At 37.6% G+C, this 20,198-nt stretch overlaps 1 protein-coding gene across 4 annotated transcripts in view; it reads left to right on the top strand.

The window, feature by feature from the left end:
• Positions 1 to 20,198, top strand: part of ACSS2 (acyl-CoA synthetase short chain family member 2) — a 62,959-nt gene that overhangs the window by 40,830 nt on the left and 1,931 nt on the right. For 2 of the 4 annotated variants that reach the window (XM_087889237.1, XM_034414071.3), the window contains 11 exons: positions 784 to 822; positions 6,594 to 6,731; positions 8,253 to 8,423; positions 8,814 to 8,947; positions 10,043 to 10,175; positions 10,705 to 10,761; positions 12,290 to 12,370; positions 13,606 to 13,714; positions 16,435 to 16,503; positions 17,546 to 17,722; positions 19,553 to 19,627. In XM_087889237.1, coding sequence (XP_087745363.1) covers positions 784 to 822; positions 6,594 to 6,731; positions 8,253 to 8,423; positions 8,814 to 8,947; positions 10,043 to 10,175; positions 10,705 to 10,761; positions 12,290 to 12,370; positions 13,606 to 13,714; positions 16,435 to 16,503; positions 17,546 to 17,722; positions 19,553 to 19,627 — 1,183 coding nt within the window. The remainder of the gene's footprint in view (positions 1 to 783; positions 823 to 6,593; positions 6,732 to 8,252; positions 8,424 to 8,813; positions 8,948 to 10,042; positions 10,176 to 10,704; positions 10,762 to 12,289; positions 12,371 to 13,605; positions 13,715 to 16,434; positions 16,504 to 17,545; positions 17,723 to 19,552; positions 19,628 to 20,198) is intronic. The other 2 variants (XM_087889238.1, XM_034414072.3) reach the window with 1 other exon arrangement.

Raw genomic sequence — 20,198 nt, 5'->3', positions numbered from 1 at the left:
GGTTCTGTGGATGTGGCTTGGTGGACGTGGCATGGCTTGGTGGGGAAGGATACTGTAAAATCTCCATTCCCTCCCCACTCCAGGGGAAGGTTACTGCAAAATTCCCATTCCCTCCCAATCAGCTGGGACTCGGGAGGCAGAGAGTAGATGGGGGCAGGGCCAGTCAGAGGTGGTATTTAGCGGTTCTCCAAACTACTCAAAATTTCCGCTACCGGTTCTCCAGAATTGGTCAGAACCTGCTGAAACCCACCTCTGCACCAAACTATGGTAAAGTGATTGCTTTGGCATGGCAACACATTAGTTGGCTGTTCGGCTTTGTTTGGAGAAACAAACTTCACGGTGGGAAGCTTAATAGCTTAATTGATGGAGCCTGTAATATACACCTTAAATAAATAGGAATAACGCTTCATGCATCTTTACATTCCTTGCCAATTAAGTTTTGTTCTAGCGTAGGAATTGCCAGTTAGGAATGGATGGGCTTTACACAAAACACAGACTCTGGACAAGAGGGCCACCGGTCACATGGAAGAGCCCTGCTTCCTATGGAGAGAAAAATGCTTTTTGAAATGAAATTGGCTAATCAGATATTGATAGGTTATCAGATCCCTTGTGTGCAATTTTTCCTTTATGTTCTTTGTTTTTTTAAAAGCACTTTATTCCATGATATTCAGATTTCTAATTATACAACCCATTTTTGCTATCATGGCATTTACAGATGATAAGTGGCCAAGTTCAGTTTGACTGCTTCTCAAACATTATATCTCCTTTGTGAATTTTTGGCAGGAAAAAAAGACTGAGAGCTCAAAGAAAGTCCAGCCAAAGGTATTTATTGTGTGTAGCAGAAGTTTTTTTCACGGCATCCTTCTGCTCTGCTTACCACGTCCAGCACACCTCTTCTCTTGTCTGCTCTTTTGCTCTCTCACTGCAATGTGTGGCCTTTTAACCTCATTCCAGCACCTGCATGGTTGTTGGGGGCGTCACAGTCACAATGGGATGAAGGGAATTTGGAGCCACATTTCAATAACCTGGGATTAGGGAGTAGGGAAAATAACCACCTTGTAGTGCTATTTTTTTTTTTTTCTTAAAATGTAAATGGGATTTATTTTTGTATTGAGACCATAAGGGAATCTGTATCTTAAAGGTTGAATGTTTCCTTGGAAATAAGTTCAGTTGCAACTGTCAACTCATATCCTGGATTCAGTTATACTGAGATTGTGCAGAATGGCTTCATTCAGATTACCTCCATGACTCAATTTTGCTTTCACAAACAACATACAAACTGCACATTCCTGTTTGAAAGAGGTTGAAAACCGACCCTGAAATTCTTGATTGCATTGTTTTTCATCACTGACTAGCAAAACTTACCATCATTGAAGTACTAGTGTTGATAAATTGTGTAAAAGATCATTTCACGTTTGTTATCAGCTGTGAAAAATTGTTGTTTTCTAAACAATTCTGGAAAACTAGGTCTGGATTTGAATAATGGAAAGAGTATTGCTAATGGAATTGTATAATTACAGAGCTCTGTGATATCAATGCTATTAAGTGAAGCAACTGGTTGATTACAAACAGATAACAGGCACAATTTACTACTATATTACAGCCTAGGGTTTATGGATTACAGTCAATTTGCATTGATTATACATCTGAAGATAATTGTTCTGAAACAGCCTTTAACCAAATTCCTTGAAATTTTCTATTTTTAGGTATGTGGCCTCTAAAATATTTTTAGAATATTTTCATATTCTTTGCAATCATTTTCAACAAATCATAAGGATAGTTATAAAGTGCAATGAGGTGGATGGGGTGATAAAAACAAGAGAGGAAAGCTTTGAAGAAATCCAGCATTTTTGGAGAAGTTGATTATGGTATTCAGAAGAGATGAGCAAGAGGCAACATGATAGTCATCTTCATTGATTTGAAGAGTTGCCATATAGATAGTGGGGAGGGGAAGAGAGGGAATCTATCATTTGGAAAACATAGGAAAGTTTTCTAATAATGCATACATATCATATATATCAAACAATTTTGTTCTGTGTTAAAAAAGATTAAATGTTCACCTGATGGGTTTTTCTACTGATAGATTTCCTGCATTAGGAGTTTAGATGAGCCAGATTATTTTTGAAGTATTTTCTAATGATGACTAGTTTCTCACGTTCCACTAAGCTATGGTTAGACTGACATGGTTTTGGCAGAGCATATTTGGGGAAATCAACCATTACAGTTTGCGAAGTGTGATTTTAGCAATGTGATGTGTCATTGGGGCTTGTATAAAAGGCCATGGTTAGAGTATACAATGGATTGATGAAATGGGTAAACTCAGGCTATGATTATATTCTCAAGTAAGAAAAAGCATTGCCAATCAGGGGTTGCAAACTTACAGAAAAGGTGGGAATATATATGAGGAAGGGATAATGGTGGTGAATACAAAGTTTTATCATTCTTTGGTATTAGTTAGCATCATGATATTGTTATAAAATGATTTGCTTAGATATTGGCAAACTATTCTTTTCAGGAATTAAGAATCTCTGAAATGGCTTTCTGATTCCAATTTGAAGGTGCTTATGCTAACTGTTTTTTTTTACACCTGATACTGGAAAGGGATTATTTGATGGAATGGGATAATTCATAAAGAAATTGTACATAGAGTGAAAAAGCTACATTAGATCTATTAAATTGCTTCCTTTCTATCATAGTAATTTTATGCCTTCTTTCAGTGAATCTTAGGCACTGTAAAGAAGGTGAAATAATCTTGCATAAGGATATTCAGTTTCTGGTAGTACAAATACTGTTGCTGCTTATATGGGTTTTCCATGCTAACCTTTTTGAATAGCCAACTTTGTATTTTTTCAGCTACCTGGATTACAATGTTCAAAGACCATCTTTTAAAATTCAGTTGGAACTGGATACATAATCCTGCATTTGTTTCCTTTTGAGAAGACTACAATTTACTTTAATATTTTAAATGAACATGGCTGCCTTAAATAAAACCCAGCTTCAAACATAAAGCTGGCATGAATATGCCAAACAAATCAAGTTTGTTTTGACTTTAAAAAAATCTCTAGCACTTATAATTAATTCAGATGTACAATAATTAGAATATCTTCAACATAAATACATCCTCATATATTCAGTTTGTTTGATTGGCTATATCAGTTGCCTTATCTGCTGGACTAATATTTAATCTGTTATGTAGTACAGTTATTACAGTAAAGTATTTAAGATGAGTCTATACATCCTAAAAATTTGAATATCCAATTGAGTCTCATTTGACTTGCAACTCTGTCAGCTTCTACTACGAATGGTTGTTTCTGCTACTTTTTTGCAGGGGTGGGTGGGAGTATTGGATTATTCAGTGTTATCCAGTTTGGTCTGCGCGTTGAATTTCTGCAGAGGTCACTGCCTAGACGTAACTCAATCTGGTGAAGCCATATCTGACAGCCATGGAAAAACAGAACAATTCAAGGTTTTTTTCTTTTTATACCTCCAAATTTACATTTTGAATCTGTTCTGTCCCCCTTCCTCACACAGGCAAACATAATACCAAGCACGCCTGCCAATATTTTATTAGGTAAACAGATTAGAATTCCTGGCAGACCAAGGTTTTGGCAGCAAACTCCCGAATGCCTGCCAAGACCGTTTTCACTCCCTTAAAGCAGAAGAGGACTTATCTTCCATCCGTTCCAGGAGCAACAAATTATCCATGAGACAAGAGTTTAGTCAATGTTCAGTCCAAAATATATCCAAGCCGAATTTCAGAGATCACAATGTGACTTTCAGGGTTTAACTTTGTCCGTCACAAAGCCTGAAGAGCAATCCCACCCACTTTTATTCCTGGTGGGGCGTGGCTCCGTGACTCAGCTCAATCTCTGGCCCTCCCACGCCTCTTCCGTTGCTGCGCACGCTTCTCCCTCCGATGCTGCCTGGGATCAAGCCAGGATTCATTATCCTCGCTCCCTATCAATTGGTGCTCTGATATGCCTTCCTCCTGGCACATCCCAGGCTGTTCCTCCTGGCCTTCGGATGGAACCTGAGGCATTGCCAGAAAGGAGGGTCCTGGAGAGGGAGGCCTTGTCAGTTCCTCCCCATCATCTTCTGAGTCCTCCTCCTCTGTTAGGACAGGCTCCGGAGTCGGGGTCACAACAGAATCAGTAGAAAGACAGTGCTTCCAGTTTTGAATTTTTTAAAAACTGTGCTCTCAGCTCTGGAAAACACTGGTTTGATTCTTATGTCAAATGATAATGAATGTCTTGATCATGAGTCGTTGCCAAGCAGTGACAGTTTGCTTAGCTCTATACTGCCTGCTGCCTGAGCATCTCCATCCAAAACTTTTGCTAATTGGTACTATAACACTCAATGGGTCTTCATTCAAAACACTATGTTTAGGATCAAAAAAGCTAATCTAATTAAAAACATTTTTACACTTTTTAATACAAGAACTTCACACAGAACAATGTTGGGCATTTCTCATGTCATTAAGGATAGCAATTTTTTCTTATTATATATAAATTTTAAAAGCTAACAACACGGAGGAGTTTTGCTGATAAAAGTAAATGCTTCCTTCAAAGCCATTACTTTTTAAGATGCTGCCAGCCATTGTCATAAGGGGGGATAGATCTATCATAGTTAAATAATTTATCTGACTATAGGGAATTACAGTGGAAATATATGGTAATAGAGAGATTTAATTTACATGTCTGAATTGTATAGAAAAAACACCAAAGCATTTGTTGATTAGTGTAATTTGCGAGAACTACTAATAAACCTACTGCATGGATTGTCAATTTTTTGCAGCTCAACTTTTGATGGCTGTTCTTGGAATGGCTGTAACTTGAATGTTGGATCAGGACTATGTTGCAAATCCGGAAGTTCTCTAGCCTGTGGTTTTGTCAGAAATGTTGGAACTCAGGGTGCCTGGGCATTCTGAAAGTTGTACTTCAACATACTTGGAGAGAGCTGACTTCAAATGGGTTGTTCATATCAATGCAAAATGCTGTCTTTTAGCCTCAGCATGCCCTTCTCTCTGTAGAAAGATGGGACACTGATATGCTGCTTGGGTTGTTCTGTTTGTTTCAAGTATTTATACCACTTTTATGCCACTGCTGGCTCCTTGAAACAAAGCAGAACTAATAGACATCTTTCATTATGTGTATCACTGACAGAAATGTTCTGCATGCCAAGTTTTTCTGACTCTTTTTAAAATTGTGTTGTCTTCTGATGCCTGCTGTGCTTCACAGGTGAAGATTTTTCTACTTAAAAGTGCACATTGCTAGAGAGAGGAGTTAAAATGCATGTTGTGTCAGATTTGCATGTTTTCGAAGTGTTTTTTTAGGTTTTCTTGACTACCATAAGGAGAATGCACTATTGGAGGCTGATACGAATAAAGTAGAAAAAGAGTACTACTGTAAAGTGATGTAAAGGGTTTGACTGGATAGAAGGGATTGATCAAGATCTGAGGAATCATTTAAAGGACCAAGATTAAAATTAAAATTATTTCTGCCCTTAAAAAAACTAAAAACCAATTCTACATTTAATATGGAATTGGATTCAAACTTAAACATGATTCAAGTGGTCGAAAAGAAACAACAAAAGCATGAAGCTTGTTATAATGATTATAGTGAAGCTACTTGTGAGTAGTGTGCATCAAAATGTTTGGATGCCTACAAGATGACAAGAAAAATGTCAATTAGTGGATGTCTGGATTTTTGGTACAGTAGATAATCCCTGGCTATATGATTTTTCTAGTATATCTTAATTCCATTATGTTCACTAAAGTCCAATGAGGAATATCATTAATATAATCTTAACAAATTTTCACTTCTGATGCTAACTCTTTAAGCTTAAACAAATTTGTAAGTCAGCCCCATTCTACATTTATACATCCAAATTTTAAAAATATTGGCTCACCTCACTGGATTAATGTGATAGGTACAAAGCTTGCAAAGCATGTTTTTAGAAATAGTGACTACTAGAGTAGCATATGTCTTTTTCTTTTATCAATATCTTGTGTTCTGATTCCAGTGATATATTAATTTTAATAATAAAGTTGGTAGCTTCCCTTATATTTTGAAAAACCATTATTTATGAGCCACGGTGGCGCAGTGGTTAGAATGCAGTACTGCAGACTACTTCTGCTGGCTGCTGGCTGCCTGCAGTTTGGCAGTTCAAATCTCACCAGGCTTCAGGTTGACTCAACCTTCCATCCTTCTGAGGTGGGTAAAATGAGGACCCAAATTGTTGGGGGCAATATGCTGTCTCTGTTAACCGCTTAGAGAGGGCTGTAAAGCATTATAAAGCGGTAAATAAGTCTAAGAGCTATTGCTATTGCTATTTTCAAGAAAAACAAATGTAGCATTAAAGAGTCTCTCAGTAGCTATAGCAAATATGTTGAATTCAAGTAGGAAATAAAATTGTCCACAGGTTTAAGCAAGTGTTATTGTGTCAGGAAGCTATGTAGCAAATAACAAGGGTTAGAAATAGTAAAACAGGACTTTTCAGCTACTGTGGAATAATTTTTGGTTCAGCTGCAAGAGTGCATTTATTTTTTTCCTGGTTAGACTGCATTTAAGTATTATGGCGTGTGGTTTCTTTAGACTCCTTGGGATCCTGAAGTTGATATTTGGTGGCATGACATCATGAAAAATGCTAGCAAGGAGTGTGAGCCTGTCTGGTGTGATGCAGAAGATGAATTGTTTATTCTCTACACCAGTGGATCAACAGGGAAACCGAAGGTAAGTTAACATTTTCCTGGACTAGTGTTAAGTAGAAAGTTATAGTACTGCTTTTGTCAAATCATACTCTTTTTACTGATCTTAGTCCTATGTCTACACTTTGTTTTTAAACTTCATTTGTTTATAGTTCTACTTGAGATAGATTGTTTATAGTTTTATTTGAGATAGAGTCCTGAATAAAGGATAATTATAATAATGAAATCAAAAATTGCCATGTTTTCTGCCCATTCTGTTCCATTAATTTGCAGAGCTCCAAAAACTCTGGAGCTGACACCTACTAACACAGAAGAGAATCTATCTCAAAGTTGGAACTGTGGGGCCTTTAGTTCTTAGTCCTTAAAAGGGAATGGAGATTTTGCAAACGTTACACTCTTGTAGCACTGATGTTGATACTTAGTTTGGTAATGAAATGTTTGCAAGAAAACAGCCAAGCTGAGAGAGCACCAAGGACCACACCTAATACATTGCTCAAGAATGGTATATTGAATATTGGGGCTGGTTTTGTCTTGGTTTTTACTACAAAACCTGCATAGTAGGGGTGAAATGCTACCGGTTCGCACTGGTTCGGGCAAACTGGTAGTTAAAAAAAGCTACCAGTTCATCTGAACTGGTATTTCCGATGATCAGATGTGCCGCGCGATTTATATTCACTAGAAAGCAGGAAACCCTGCTTTCTAGTGAATCTAAATCGCGCAGCACAGCTGTTCCCCCCTCGCTATTCTACTTACCTTCAAAAGGCTCCTTTTTATGCGCGAAGTGCACGTTGGTGTGCACTGTGCATGTATGGTGCACAGCGCGCATGTCTATGCACTGCGCATGCACAGCATGCGTTTGGCATGCACTGCGCATGCGCGGGCAGAGAACTGTTGGCAACCCGCGGAGGATTTCACCACTGCTGCATAGGATGGTATAATTCTAGATGTACTGTATTGGGAAGGAAAATCAGTAGTGTGATTTGTCTACTGTGGAATTCTGTGGAAGGTGGGGAGTACAAATAAGTATTCTGTGGCTTGTGTGGGCCACAGGATACATGCACTTTTTCAGCAAGAATTAACTATGTAGAGATTGATAAAACTAAAGGGAACATTTTAGAAGATTTATTTATTTATTTGGAAACTTTGTAGAGTAGCTTATCATAAGCAAATAACCCTGGGCAAAAACAATACAAAACCAAAATAAAATACAAATATGTAGTTAAAAGTAAATAAGTATAAAAGCCAAGATGTCTAAGATAAAATTCAGTATTCCAAATGAACATGTATGCAGTATTGCTAACAATATAGCCCTAACATCTGAAGGAAAAACCAAGTTTTCATGGCTTCATTTCATATTTTTCTGAAAAATCTGATCATACCTTGTAGACGTGCACTGGAATATGATAAATTCAGCAAATTAAAACTAATTTCCTGCTGGTTGTTATATCTTAATATAACTTTTGGCAATGCTGCAATTCCTGGCCAATGAGAACTAATTTATATTTAAATGTTCCTTTGTATGGATATTCTGTGTTCTGTATTTCAGGGTGTTGTACACACAATAGCTGGATATATGCTTTTCACGGCTGCTACTTTTAAATATGTGTTCGATCATCATCCTGAGGATATTTACTGGTGCACAGCTGATATTGGATGGATAACTGGCCATTCCTATCTCACGTATGGACCCTTGGCAAATGGGGCAACCAGTGTCTTAGTAAGTTCTATGATAAAGTCTGACAGTATGGAAACATCAAGTCTTAATTCCTTTGTAGAGTGAATGGCATCAACTTTACAACTTTCTTAACAGCAATGAGCGAGGACGCAATTAAGATAATTGAAAAATATAGCTCCCTAAATCATATTTTGACCTATATTCTGATCTGATGCTGATTTTTTTTTAAAAAAGAGTTTTTCCTTATTTTGACAGGCTTAAAAGAAAGTTTCATGGAGTTTCTTCTCTACTCTGTGCTTTAGTGTTGTGGAGGTTTTCCTCTGCTAAGCAATATTTCCTGAACTTTGGGAGCATAATAGGCTGTAAAATGTAGGTCCATGTGCTGAAATTAGCAATCAACATGGTGCATTGTTAATTGCTATCTCTTTTCAGTTTGAAGGGCTCCCTATTTACCCAGATGTTAGCCGTATGTGGAACATCATTGACAAGTATAAGGTGACCAAGTTCTACACAGCACCCACTGCCATTCGTCTCCTCATGAAATATGGAGATGAACCTGTCAAAAAGTAAGCATGACTTTAAGAAAAACAATAAGGCTGGCTTCCAGGAATGTCCTTTGGAAATACATATGTAGCACTGGTTTAGAGCACTAGAGCAAAGTAGACTACTCCAGTCAAATCCCTAGGCATCTGTGTTTTGGGTACATGTTTATACTTAACTTTTGTCCTGGATGTCAAAGCCAGGGGAAAGGGGAATACATGTGGGTAGATTTGCTTAAATTGAAATGTCTTGGAAACACGGAAGAAAATAGGCACGGAGCACTGCAGATTAGATCCCAGCCTCTCTGAAAATTGGACTAGAAAATATTCAGATTAGGGCCACATTATATTTTTCAGGCCAGTTGCAATGCTTGCATTCATATCAGAGCTGAACTCCAAGGGACATTTCATGGCAGGACAAAGAACCATGTATGATTAAGAAAAAAGCTAAATTTAAATAATATATTTCACTATTGTTGCAATAAAAACTATGGCTCAGTTTTAGAGAACCTGGGGGCTGATGTAAGACTGTGAGGACTAAATGTAACCTGAGACCTCAAATTGTACATACTGCATCTAGACTAGATTAAATGTGCTAAACATCTTTATTTTTTAATAAGATTTGTTGAATGTTGTGGTAGCTGCTTCATACATAAACTAATTCATGATTTTAAAAAACCACAATGGCTGTGTCCATGTAACACATTAAACCACACCTAAGCAGGCTCTATCATGTATTAGTGCAGTTTGTGAACTCTGCCTGCTTTTATTGTTCAATCATCTGAAAGGGAATAATGTTCAGGATAGACACTGATCAGATCAGATCAGTGAAACTGTCCAAATGTTTTGGATTTCAGTTTTTCTCAGCCTCAGGCAGCATGCCATTAGCATGCAATTATAGAAATTTACAAGACATTAGAATTAAATTGCTTATGTGAGGGGATAGTTAATGTGTTTCTGCTTTACTTAAATCCACTTTTGACCAAGTAAAGGCATTGCAGATTTCTGAAAATGTTCTTGTTTATTCAGTAATGGCAAATGGCTAGCTTTGAAATCAAATTGTAAAACAAGTTTTCTTTCTAGAACAATTTTCTTTTTAAAATTCATATCCTATTTATTCAGATACAGCAGGAAATCCCTGAAAGTGCTGGGAACAGTTGGAGAACCCATAAACCCAGAAGCTTGGTTGTGGTTTTATAGGGTAGTTGGTGAAGAACGATGCCCTATAGTGGATACCTTCTGGCAAACGGAAACGGTGAGTTCTTTATATTCAGCTTTCTTATTAACCTGTGAATTATTTCGTTACTTCTGTGATTCCTTGTTCTCCAAGGCCTGGATTTCAAACTTACCTGCCAACTCATTACAGCATGTCATAATTTAGATGTTGTTCCTTTGCTGTGTATTTGTGCCATGTAGTCGCTTTCTGAAGTAATTACAAGCTTCTCCTTACCATCAAAGTTTCCAAAATCCTATTGGAATTCCTCAAGATTCCGAATCCTATTCGAACTTGATTTTTCTCTTTCTTTCACTACCCAAGCTCTTCCTCTGCTATGCTAGGCAAGAACTATTCCTTGTAGAGCCTTCATGGCACTTTTTGTGCTTTCTTGATTGAAATACAATAAAATAGACATGAATGTTTTAACAATAAAAATTGAAATGATGATGATGGCAATGTCTGGAATAAACCTCTGTGTGTTCATTCAATTCAGGCTCTGAAAATATTGCGTGAGGCATTTTTCACTGGTTTAACTGTTTTCATTTCTGCTTTTGGTTTCTTCCTGCAGGGTGGTCATGTGTTGACTCCTCTCCCTTATGCCACACCTATGAAGCCAGGCTCAGCTGTAAGTATAGCTCTGGCATATTCTCTTTGTATGCAGGAGGGTTATTGCACAGCTTTATGTTGTGTACCAATTGTGCCCTTATCTGGACCATGATATACACAGTTATTCATATATATATATAAGTCAATAGGGTAGCTGGCAGGGAAAGTTGCAAGCTGCTGGGATAAGTCTCCCCCACCTATGGGCCCTCCCTAATCCCCTCTATGTTTGTTTTACCCTAGCCCAGGCCTGTCAAACTGGTGGCCCACGGGTCGGATGGGCCCGCGTAGGCCACGCCCACCCTGGCTCTGCAAAGGCAAAAAACATCCCAATACATCACAATACTCCCTGCGATGCGATTGGGTTTCACACCCCTGCCCTAGCCAGTCACATACCCCTGTACACCCTCTTTAATGTCTCTCTCTGCACCCTTGTGATGCCTATCTGAATCTTACTGCATCTCTATTGTAGCCTCACACACCTCCCTGCACCCTCACATGCATTTCCAAATCTCACCACGCACACCTGTGCCCCCATGTGCCTACTTCTCTTGTACCCTCCCTGGCCTTGCCAGATCTTCCTCACCCCCTGCACACGCCCACTGAGCCTTGTTCTGCCCCCCGTGCGCTCTTCCAACTTGACAGCCACCGTTTCTATTTGCCAGCCTGCTTGTGAGCCACTAGGGACTTGCAATTTCCTGCTGGCTTCCCCATTGACTTGGCTGTGGGAAGCTGTCAGAAAGCTGCCTCACAATGTGTGTTTCAGTTAATCATGACATGGTTCATCATGCAACTGGGATGCATTATTAGGCAATGCAATTGTACTTTATGACTGTATTGCTTAGTGTTGGAAATTCCGGTCCTAATTGCTATCATGAGTTGAGGGCTACCTATAAAATATTTCATGGGTTGTTTTAGGGACCATCTTTTTCCAGTTGTCTTTACCCATGTGGTCAGTTGACCACAAGTGGATTGGTTGCTGGTTTTCTCATTTGCCATAGCATGTTTTTCTCATGTTTTATTTGTTTCTTAGTCCTTTGGTTGTATAGTTTTTAAATTTTGTTGGCCACCCATGGCCACATTTGCAAAATGGCCAGTCATATAAATCAATTAAGTGAATGAGTACTCTTTAAAGAAAAAAGGTTTAATTCCTGAAATCCACCCTGAAATCTGAACTTAATGCTAAAGCTACAGAAGTTTTTAAAAAAGAAATCTGTTTATATAATTGCACAGGTAGACTGTAAACCATCTATAGCTTATTTGGTGTTTCCAGCTCTCTTTTCTGTAGCAAACTTCTGCAACACTCAAGCACCCAATTTTCAACCACATTTTTTAAAAAAAAGACTGAATATCTTTAATTCACCTGTTTCGGCTACACATTCCAGCAATCTCCTTTGCAGCCTCCAGATTGAACAAGGTTGCCATTCCTATTGTATAAAGAATTGGGGATGTCTTCAGTTCTGGGTTGAAGTTCCTTTCAAGTCTAGCTGCCATCTGTCCGTATATTTAGATTTGATCTTTAAAATCTTTCTAAAAATATTTCTGGACAGACTTTTCCTTTCTTTGGAGTGGTCCCTGCAGTGTTGGATGAATCCGGGGAAGAGTTAGAAGGAGAAGCTGAAGGTTATTTGGTAAGAGAACATTATGATGATGGATAGCATGATTTAATCACTATATGGAGTTTCATGGCTCAAATTCCAAGTTAATGACAAATTTTGCCTGTTTGTGCTTAACTCAGTTTCCTTACTGCATTTTTGAGATCCTGAATGGATGCTGATGAGAGAACTCTACGTTTGGTTCTGTTTTTTTAAAAAATACATGTTATAAGTAGACATGCAATGAAGGCTGTTTTGCTTCAAATTGTCCCTCATAAACTTCTGTATTTTCCCATTTATCAGGATTAGTAACTGTTTAATTAGGATAAACTATGGGAAGATTTCAGTGAGGAAATAAGTATAGAAGACATCACCTCTTCTTCTGGTGTTTGAGCACAGCTTTTATTTAAACATACCAATCAATAATAATCCATCCAGTTATGGGATTCTATACCACAGATATTTTGGCTCTGTTCAGCAGTTTTGAGGGAGAGTTGGGGAAGTTCAGATTGCTTTCTAAAAGTGGACACAGTACACTTTGTCTACTTATCTTGGGTTAATTTGCATGGCTTTTTACCCATACTTTTTATCAGGAGTAGGAGATAATGGATATGCCTGCAGAATAGACTGGTGCCCAGTAGCTGAAAAATAACAGGGTGAGGTTGGAGGACAAAGTTGCTTGGGAGCTATCCAGCTTATCCAGCCTCTGGGTCTGATTACCACATTTCTGTTTATCTGATATGATATCATTCTGTTTCTGAAGTTAGTTATTAGTTTGAGTTTGGAGCAGACTAGTCCTTATTGTTTGTATTACTATTTATTCATTATGCTATCACCTAAAATTATAAAGTAATACATTTCTAAAAATCAGGTGGGGACAATATGAAACTTTTCAAGGCCTATCACTGCTACGTTCCTGAACAGTGAAATATTTGTCAGTATATCACATTGTTTTGTTTGTTTTAATTTTGTGCTTTGACATCAAGCAGAGCTCTGTCCAAGTGCTTTCTTAATATGATGACATGTAGTTGGAAACTTGGGCTATTCTTTTTATCATACCAAAAATATGGTATGTGGAACAAACTACAGTTGTGTGGATCACGGACAGTGCTAAAACATTAACCATGATTTTCAACCCAACTGTTTGGGTTCATATATAGTACTACATCTGAATCATATAAATCATATTATACAGTACTTTGTATTTTGCTTGAACTTAGCCAGTGAAGTTTTCTACTTTCCTCACATTTCTCACCTATAATCATCTTTAGGTTTTTAAGCAACCCTGGCCTGGAATAATGCGCACAGTGTACAAAAACCACCAGCGGTTTGAGGCAACCTACTTCCAAAAGTTTCCTGGTTATTATGTGACTGGGGATGGTAAGTCTTCACAAAGAAACTTTGACTCAAAAATATTATCTTATGAAACTTACTTCCTGTTTAATTTGGAAATATTTAAACATGTTAGAAGTTCTCATAAATGTTCTTTTCTACTATGACCTCATCAGTTTCCAGCAGTTACAACTGAATTCTTCTAAAGTAGAACTCTTTTATAGATAGACTAGACTACACTAGACTAGACTAGACTAGAATAACAGAGTTGGAAGGGACCTTGGAGGTCTTCTAGTCCAACCCCCTGCCCAGGCAGAAAACCCTACACCACTTCAGACAAATGGTTATCCAACATCTTCTTAAAAATTTCCAGTGTTGGAGCATTCACAACTTCTGCAGGCAAGTTGTTCCACTTATTAATTGTTCTAACTGTCAGGAAATTTCTCCTTAGTTCAAAGTTGCTTCTCTCCTTGATTAGTTTCCACCCATTGCTTCTTGTTCTACTCTAGGTGCTTTGAAGAATAGTTTGATTCCCTCTTCTTTGTGGCAACCGCTGAGACATTGGAACACTGCTGTCATGTCTCCCTAGTTCTTCTTTTCATTAAACTAGACATACCCAGTTCCTGCAACCGTTCTTCATATCTTTTAGCCTCCAGTCCCCTAATCATCTTTGTTGCTCTTCTCTGCACTCTTTCTAGAGTCTCAACATCTTTTTTACATTGTGGCTACCAAAACTGAATACAATATTCCAAGTGTGGTCTTACCAAGGCATTATAAAGTGGTATTAACACTTCATGTGATCTTGATTCTATCCCTCTGTTTATGCAGCCCAGAACTGTGTTGGCTTTTTTGGCAGCTGCTGCACACTGCTGGCTCATATCTAAATGGTTGTCCACTAGGACTCCAAGATCCCTTTCACAGTTACTACTATTGAGCAAGGTACCACATATACGGTACCTATGCATTTTGTTTTTCTTCCCTAAATGTAGAACCTTACTTTTTTCACTGTTGTATTTCATTTTGTTAGATAGCACCCAGTGTTCAAGTCTGTCAAGATCCTTCTGTATCTTGAGCCTATCTTCTTAAGTGTTGGCTATTCCTGCCAGCTTGGTGTCATCTGCAAATTTGATGAGTTCCCCATCTATCCCCTCGTCCAAGTCATTGACGAAGATGTTGAAGAGTACTGGGCCTAAAACAGAGCCTTGGGGTACTCCACTGCATACTTCCCTCCATGTAGATGCAGTTCCATTGAGGACTACATGTTGAGTGCGGTCTCAGCTTTTTAAAGATACTATTCACAGCCCTGAAATGAAGCACATTTTCTCATGCATGCAATCACTTGACTAGTTTTTCAAGTTTCTTCAAGCAGAGTTCCCAGCCTTTCCCCTCATAATCTTTACTATTTCACCTCTCACACTCCTGGTGAGATCCTCTTGGGTAGGCTTCCATAATCCACTCCTCGATAAAGTCAATTTTTTGTCCATTTACTCAGAAGGAAGTGTATAAACCTCTGGTTTCAGCTTCCTTACCCTTTCTCAAGCTTATTAGAGAAGCCAAGAAATACTGAATGTGAATACTAATTCCAGAAGATAATACACGGTGTAAATTAAAGTTAATAAATTATTTGAATAGTAAATGACGGAAAGGAAAAAGAAAAATATCATGAATCATGCAGACTTTACTTAGTGGCTACTATTTTGGGTAGCAGTACACCTACAATCAATATTACACACACACACACACACACAAATGCACAGTCTCTAACTAGTGGCAATTAGAACTTTAGTTTCAAAGACACAATTTAGCTCAATCCATGAAATAACCAAAGGAGTTTAAATCTCAGATGTTTTTTTTTTAGAATTTGATTTTCCCAAGCTCTGGAGGATTAAATAGTATGAATGATAAAGATTTGATTATAAATTCTTCTGGGTCTGAACCAGAGGTGAAATCTAAAATTTGTTACTACCGGTTCTGTGGGCGTGGCCAACTTTTTTTTTTTTTACTTTTAAAAGCATTTTTTCTACAACCTTAAGAGGTTGCAGAAAAAAATGCTTTTAGAAGCCTCTGACGATCAGGCAAGTCAGCTCGGATCACCAGAGGCTTTTAAAGGCATTTTTTCCCCTACACCCTCTTTGGCTGAAGAGGTTGCAGAAAAAAATGCTTTTAGAAGCCTCTGACGATCAGGCAAGTCAGCTGGGATCGCCAGAGGCTTTTAAATGCATTTTTTTTCCTACAACCTCTTTGGCTGAAGAGATTGCAGAAAAAAATGCTTTTAGAAGTCTCTGACAATCAAGCAACTCAGCTGGGATCGTTAGAGGCTTTTATAGGTATTTTTTTTTCTACAGCCTCTTCGGCCGAAGGGGTTGCAGAAAAAAATGCTTTGAAAAGCCTCTGACGATCCCAGCTGAGCCTCACGATCATCAGAGGCTTCTTTTTTTTACTTTTAAAAACATTTTTGAAAGATGTTGTAGAAAAAATGCTTTTAAAAGTAAAAAAAAACAGCCTCTGATGATTGTGCGGCTCAGCTGGTCATGGGGGGGGGGGGCACGCAGGGATTTTTGCTACCGGTTCTCCGAACCACCCACCGCCATCACTACCGGATCAAGTGATCCGGTCCGAACCGGGAGCATTTCACCCCTGGTCTGAACCTCTTGCGCTGGGATTTCTTCACGTTCATTACAGACCCAGGTATAAGGGCTGAAAAATTGAGGGGCAAAGATTGAGAGGAACTTAAAGTCTACAGGCCTTTAATTTTGTCACTCTTCCAGGCTGCAAGAGAGATAAAGATGGTTATTACTGGATCACAGGTCGAATTGATGACATGCTGAATGTTTCTGGTAAGAGCCAAATTCTTGTGGAAGGATAAAAGTTGCTTGTACAATTCTCTTGTTGACATAATAAGATTTTTAACATCTTTAGACCTTGGTCTTGGTCTTCACCCCAAAGATGATGCATTTTTTTTCAAATAAGAAAGAAGAAATGTGTTTGGAACTGTGCTTGGTCATTTTTGGAGAATACAACCCATGATAAAGGAAAAAAATATCTAGTATTCACCCTTTGTCCTACCAGAAAAACTAAATCAGGACATGAACAAATTTAAGTAATTTCATGTTGCTAGTTTTAATGGGACATCAGCCAGCCTTTAGAAAATTTAAATGGCAAGAAATAAATGCTTATGTCCTTAAAATTGTTTCTGTGCTTTTACCAATGGAAAAGTGAACCAATAAAGAGCTTTTTTTATCTACATATCTACAGCACACAACTATACATTGGCTGTAGCATTATTTGTACATATTTTATATATTTAGATTTATATTCTAATATTATTTGAGATATTTTTTATTTCCTCTTAAGAAGCTTAAAGGTTATCCTTTATTTGTACCTCACAAATACAAATATGAAGAAAGCTGGCATATAATATATTAAAATTATAATTATACAATTAATATTACATATTTAAAAATAAAATCCTAGCAAGCATGCCATGCATCAAGAAGCTATGGATTATCTTAATGGCAGACTATTAAATACGGTTGGGAGAAATGGAAGCCTTAAGTGCCTACTAATATTATTAACTTTTATTGGGTACTGTACAACTATAAATTCTCATTCTCTATAAAATTGGCTTTTCTAAACTTTTTTATGTCAACATTTTGTAATCTCAAATTTTATTTTTCAACTTTTACAGTATGATTTTTTTCCTAAGAATAAAGAAATGAAATCAAAGGAATTAATTAAAAAAATGTGACCAGCTTTATGCTTTACATTCTGATCTATAGCTTGATTCAAAAATATATTGGTTTTTTATAAAAAGAAAAGAATGGTGGGGCAAAACCAATTTTAGAAAAACCCTGTTTCTTTTTCTTTTTCTTTTTGCAGGGCATTTACTGAGCACAGCGGAGGTTGAATCGGCACTTGTGGAGCATGCTTCTATCTCAGAGGCAGCCGTAGTTAGCCACCCACACCCTGTGAAGGGAGAATGCCTCTACTGTTTTGTGACTCTGAAGGATGGACATGATTTCACAAACAAACTGATAGATGAGCTGAAGAAACAAGGTAATTGTATTGGCTAATGTCAGAGAAGCATGCTGAAAATTGTACATCAATCCAGATAGACTTTTAAAAAAACTATTAGATTGTAGGAAATAGGACCCAGAGATCCTGAATATAGAATGTAGGAAGCAGGAATGAGCAATTTGTGGTCCTCCAGATCTTGCAGAAATTAATTTGTAGCAGCCCCTGTCAAAATGGGGTTGGTAATGGGGAAGGTTGGGATTTATATTCTATAGGAAGACTACAGTATGCCCATCTTTGTATTCAAGTCTATCTGAGTATAATCTAGTTAGATTACTACCATGTTTCCCTGAAAATAAGACTCTGTCTTATATTTTTTTGAACCCTGAAATAAGCGCTTGGCCTTATTGCCATGCACTCAAAAGCCCGATTGGGCTTATTATCAGGGGATGTCTTATTTTGGGGGAAACAGGGTAGAATTTATCCTGGTTAAACATAATTGTCTCAAATCTAGCAATTCCAGATTTTTCAAGGCTGCAGGTTCCTAGCCAGCATGGCCAAATTTGGAGTTTTGCCAGAATTCTGGATCCCAGGCTTGAAAAAAAACTGCATCAGTTTATTAAAAGAATAAATTGAATATCACATGGGACCCTTGATATGTACAGTAAATTATGCAATCTCAGTCTGATATTTTATGGAATCAAATGTCTTCCCCATTAGTGGAGCTGATACAGCATCAACATGTATAGCAAAAGGGAAGTCCTATAATGGATGTAGTGGTCTCTATCTCATGATTACACATGAGCTTTGTTGTGGCTTTTCTGGGAAAAATCCCTGTCTATCAGAATGCCTTGTTCCTCAGTCTGGCTGAAAGAGTACTTTTCAAATCAAAAGGACACCTTTTGGTTCTGTCAAAATTAAATTTAGTCCTTGCCTCTCAAGATATGCCCTTGCTGCCAACTGGCATCCACTTTCAGTACTTAAGAGCACACTGTACACCCATGAACACGGTGGGAATTCTGCAAAAATCTGTACATAGCGACTCTCCAACTGTCAGCAAGTAAAGAATGCATTGGCACCCTTTGTGTTTATCTGGCCCAGGCCTTTTACATAATTCTGCTATTTCTTAATATGCAGAGAGAATTGCTAGCATTTATTTTTCTTACAATAATCTTTTAGGGATAAGTAACGACTGAGTAGTCCTTTTCCAGTTAAAAATAAGTTCTGAAAAATCCTTGTGCCTTTTGAAAGCATTTTAATGGGGAAGATTTTCCTAGGAAATACTTTTGCAGTGGGATTACTAAGATTTTTAATCTTGCATTCGTAAGATTGTGAGAGTGGGAGTATCCAAGATCATTCTGTTCATATAGGAAGAGGCTTGGCCAGGGCTCCAGGGGAATCAACAGATGTAAACACCTCCACCTCCCAATTTCTATACAACACATAGGGATTCCATAACATACATTATTATAGTTGTAATGGGAGCAAATATGTATAACTCAGATGTAGCATGTTGCCTTGCTTGAGTTTTTTGAACTTGGTTTTTGGGTTATCAGAAAAGTAATTCTAATATTTAAGGGGCTGCCACAAAGAAGCCAGGCAACATGCCACCTCTGAATTACATATATTTGCTCCCATTATAACTATAATAACATAGGTTATGAAATCCTTATGTGTTGTATAGAAGAGTATGTATCATCCTCTAGTGGCAGATTGCAATTCTGAGACTGAACATATCTAAATAGAGACAAGACCCCAATTATCAGCCATTGGATAGAAGAGGTCAAATGATTTTTCTGAACATGACTTTAAAAAAAATATACTCAGTTTTTTTGTACATAGGAACTAAAACAGTCGTTTTCTTATTTGCAGTAAGAGAAAAGATTGGTCCTATTGCAACTCCAGATTATATCCAGAATGCTCCTGGCCTGCCCAAAACCCGCTCAGGTATGTTTTGATTTTGATACCTGTTACCGTATGTTGCAGGCTCTTGCTAGTTACTAAATGCTATATTTGTTGTTGTGCTTCAGAAATCAGTGTGAGAATTTAAGTCTTTAGAAATTAATGGTTAACTAATTTGTAAGTATACAGCTTGTAAAGTAGACAATCATTTTATTTACACACATATACACTTACTGAACTAAAGGCACATATATTACAAGCTATGTGTAGCTGTGTATATTCATTATAGGTATATCTTTTTACAACAGTGATTATTCTTTTGGCAAAACGTATTTGTACAACAAGGCCCAAAAAAATTCAAACATTGGTATCTCAGTTTAGAATCTCATTATTTTAAGATCCAGGGTCCCTAGGTGTATCCATTATGTGTCAGATTTGATTTATGAATGTATTTTAATTGTCTAGAATCCTACATTTTGCACAGCTGAATAAATCTTACTGTTTTGCAAATCATTTGACTTCAGCTTCTTTGCATGACAGATTTAGATTTAGGGCCATATCAATTATTATCTGTACAGGATTAATAATTCCCCCATTTTTTTCTCATAATCAAAGC

The sequence above is a fragment of the Pantherophis guttatus genome, chromosome 3 (assembly GCF_059756535.1).
Source record: "Pantherophis guttatus breed Tessera chromosome 3, ASM5975653v1, whole genome shotgun sequence".
NCBI classification, from domain to species: Eukaryota; Metazoa; Chordata; class Lepidosauria; order Squamata; family Colubridae; genus Pantherophis; species Pantherophis guttatus.
Note: the sequence above shows the minus strand (reverse complement) of the source record. Positions and strands in the feature narration are given on the sequence as shown.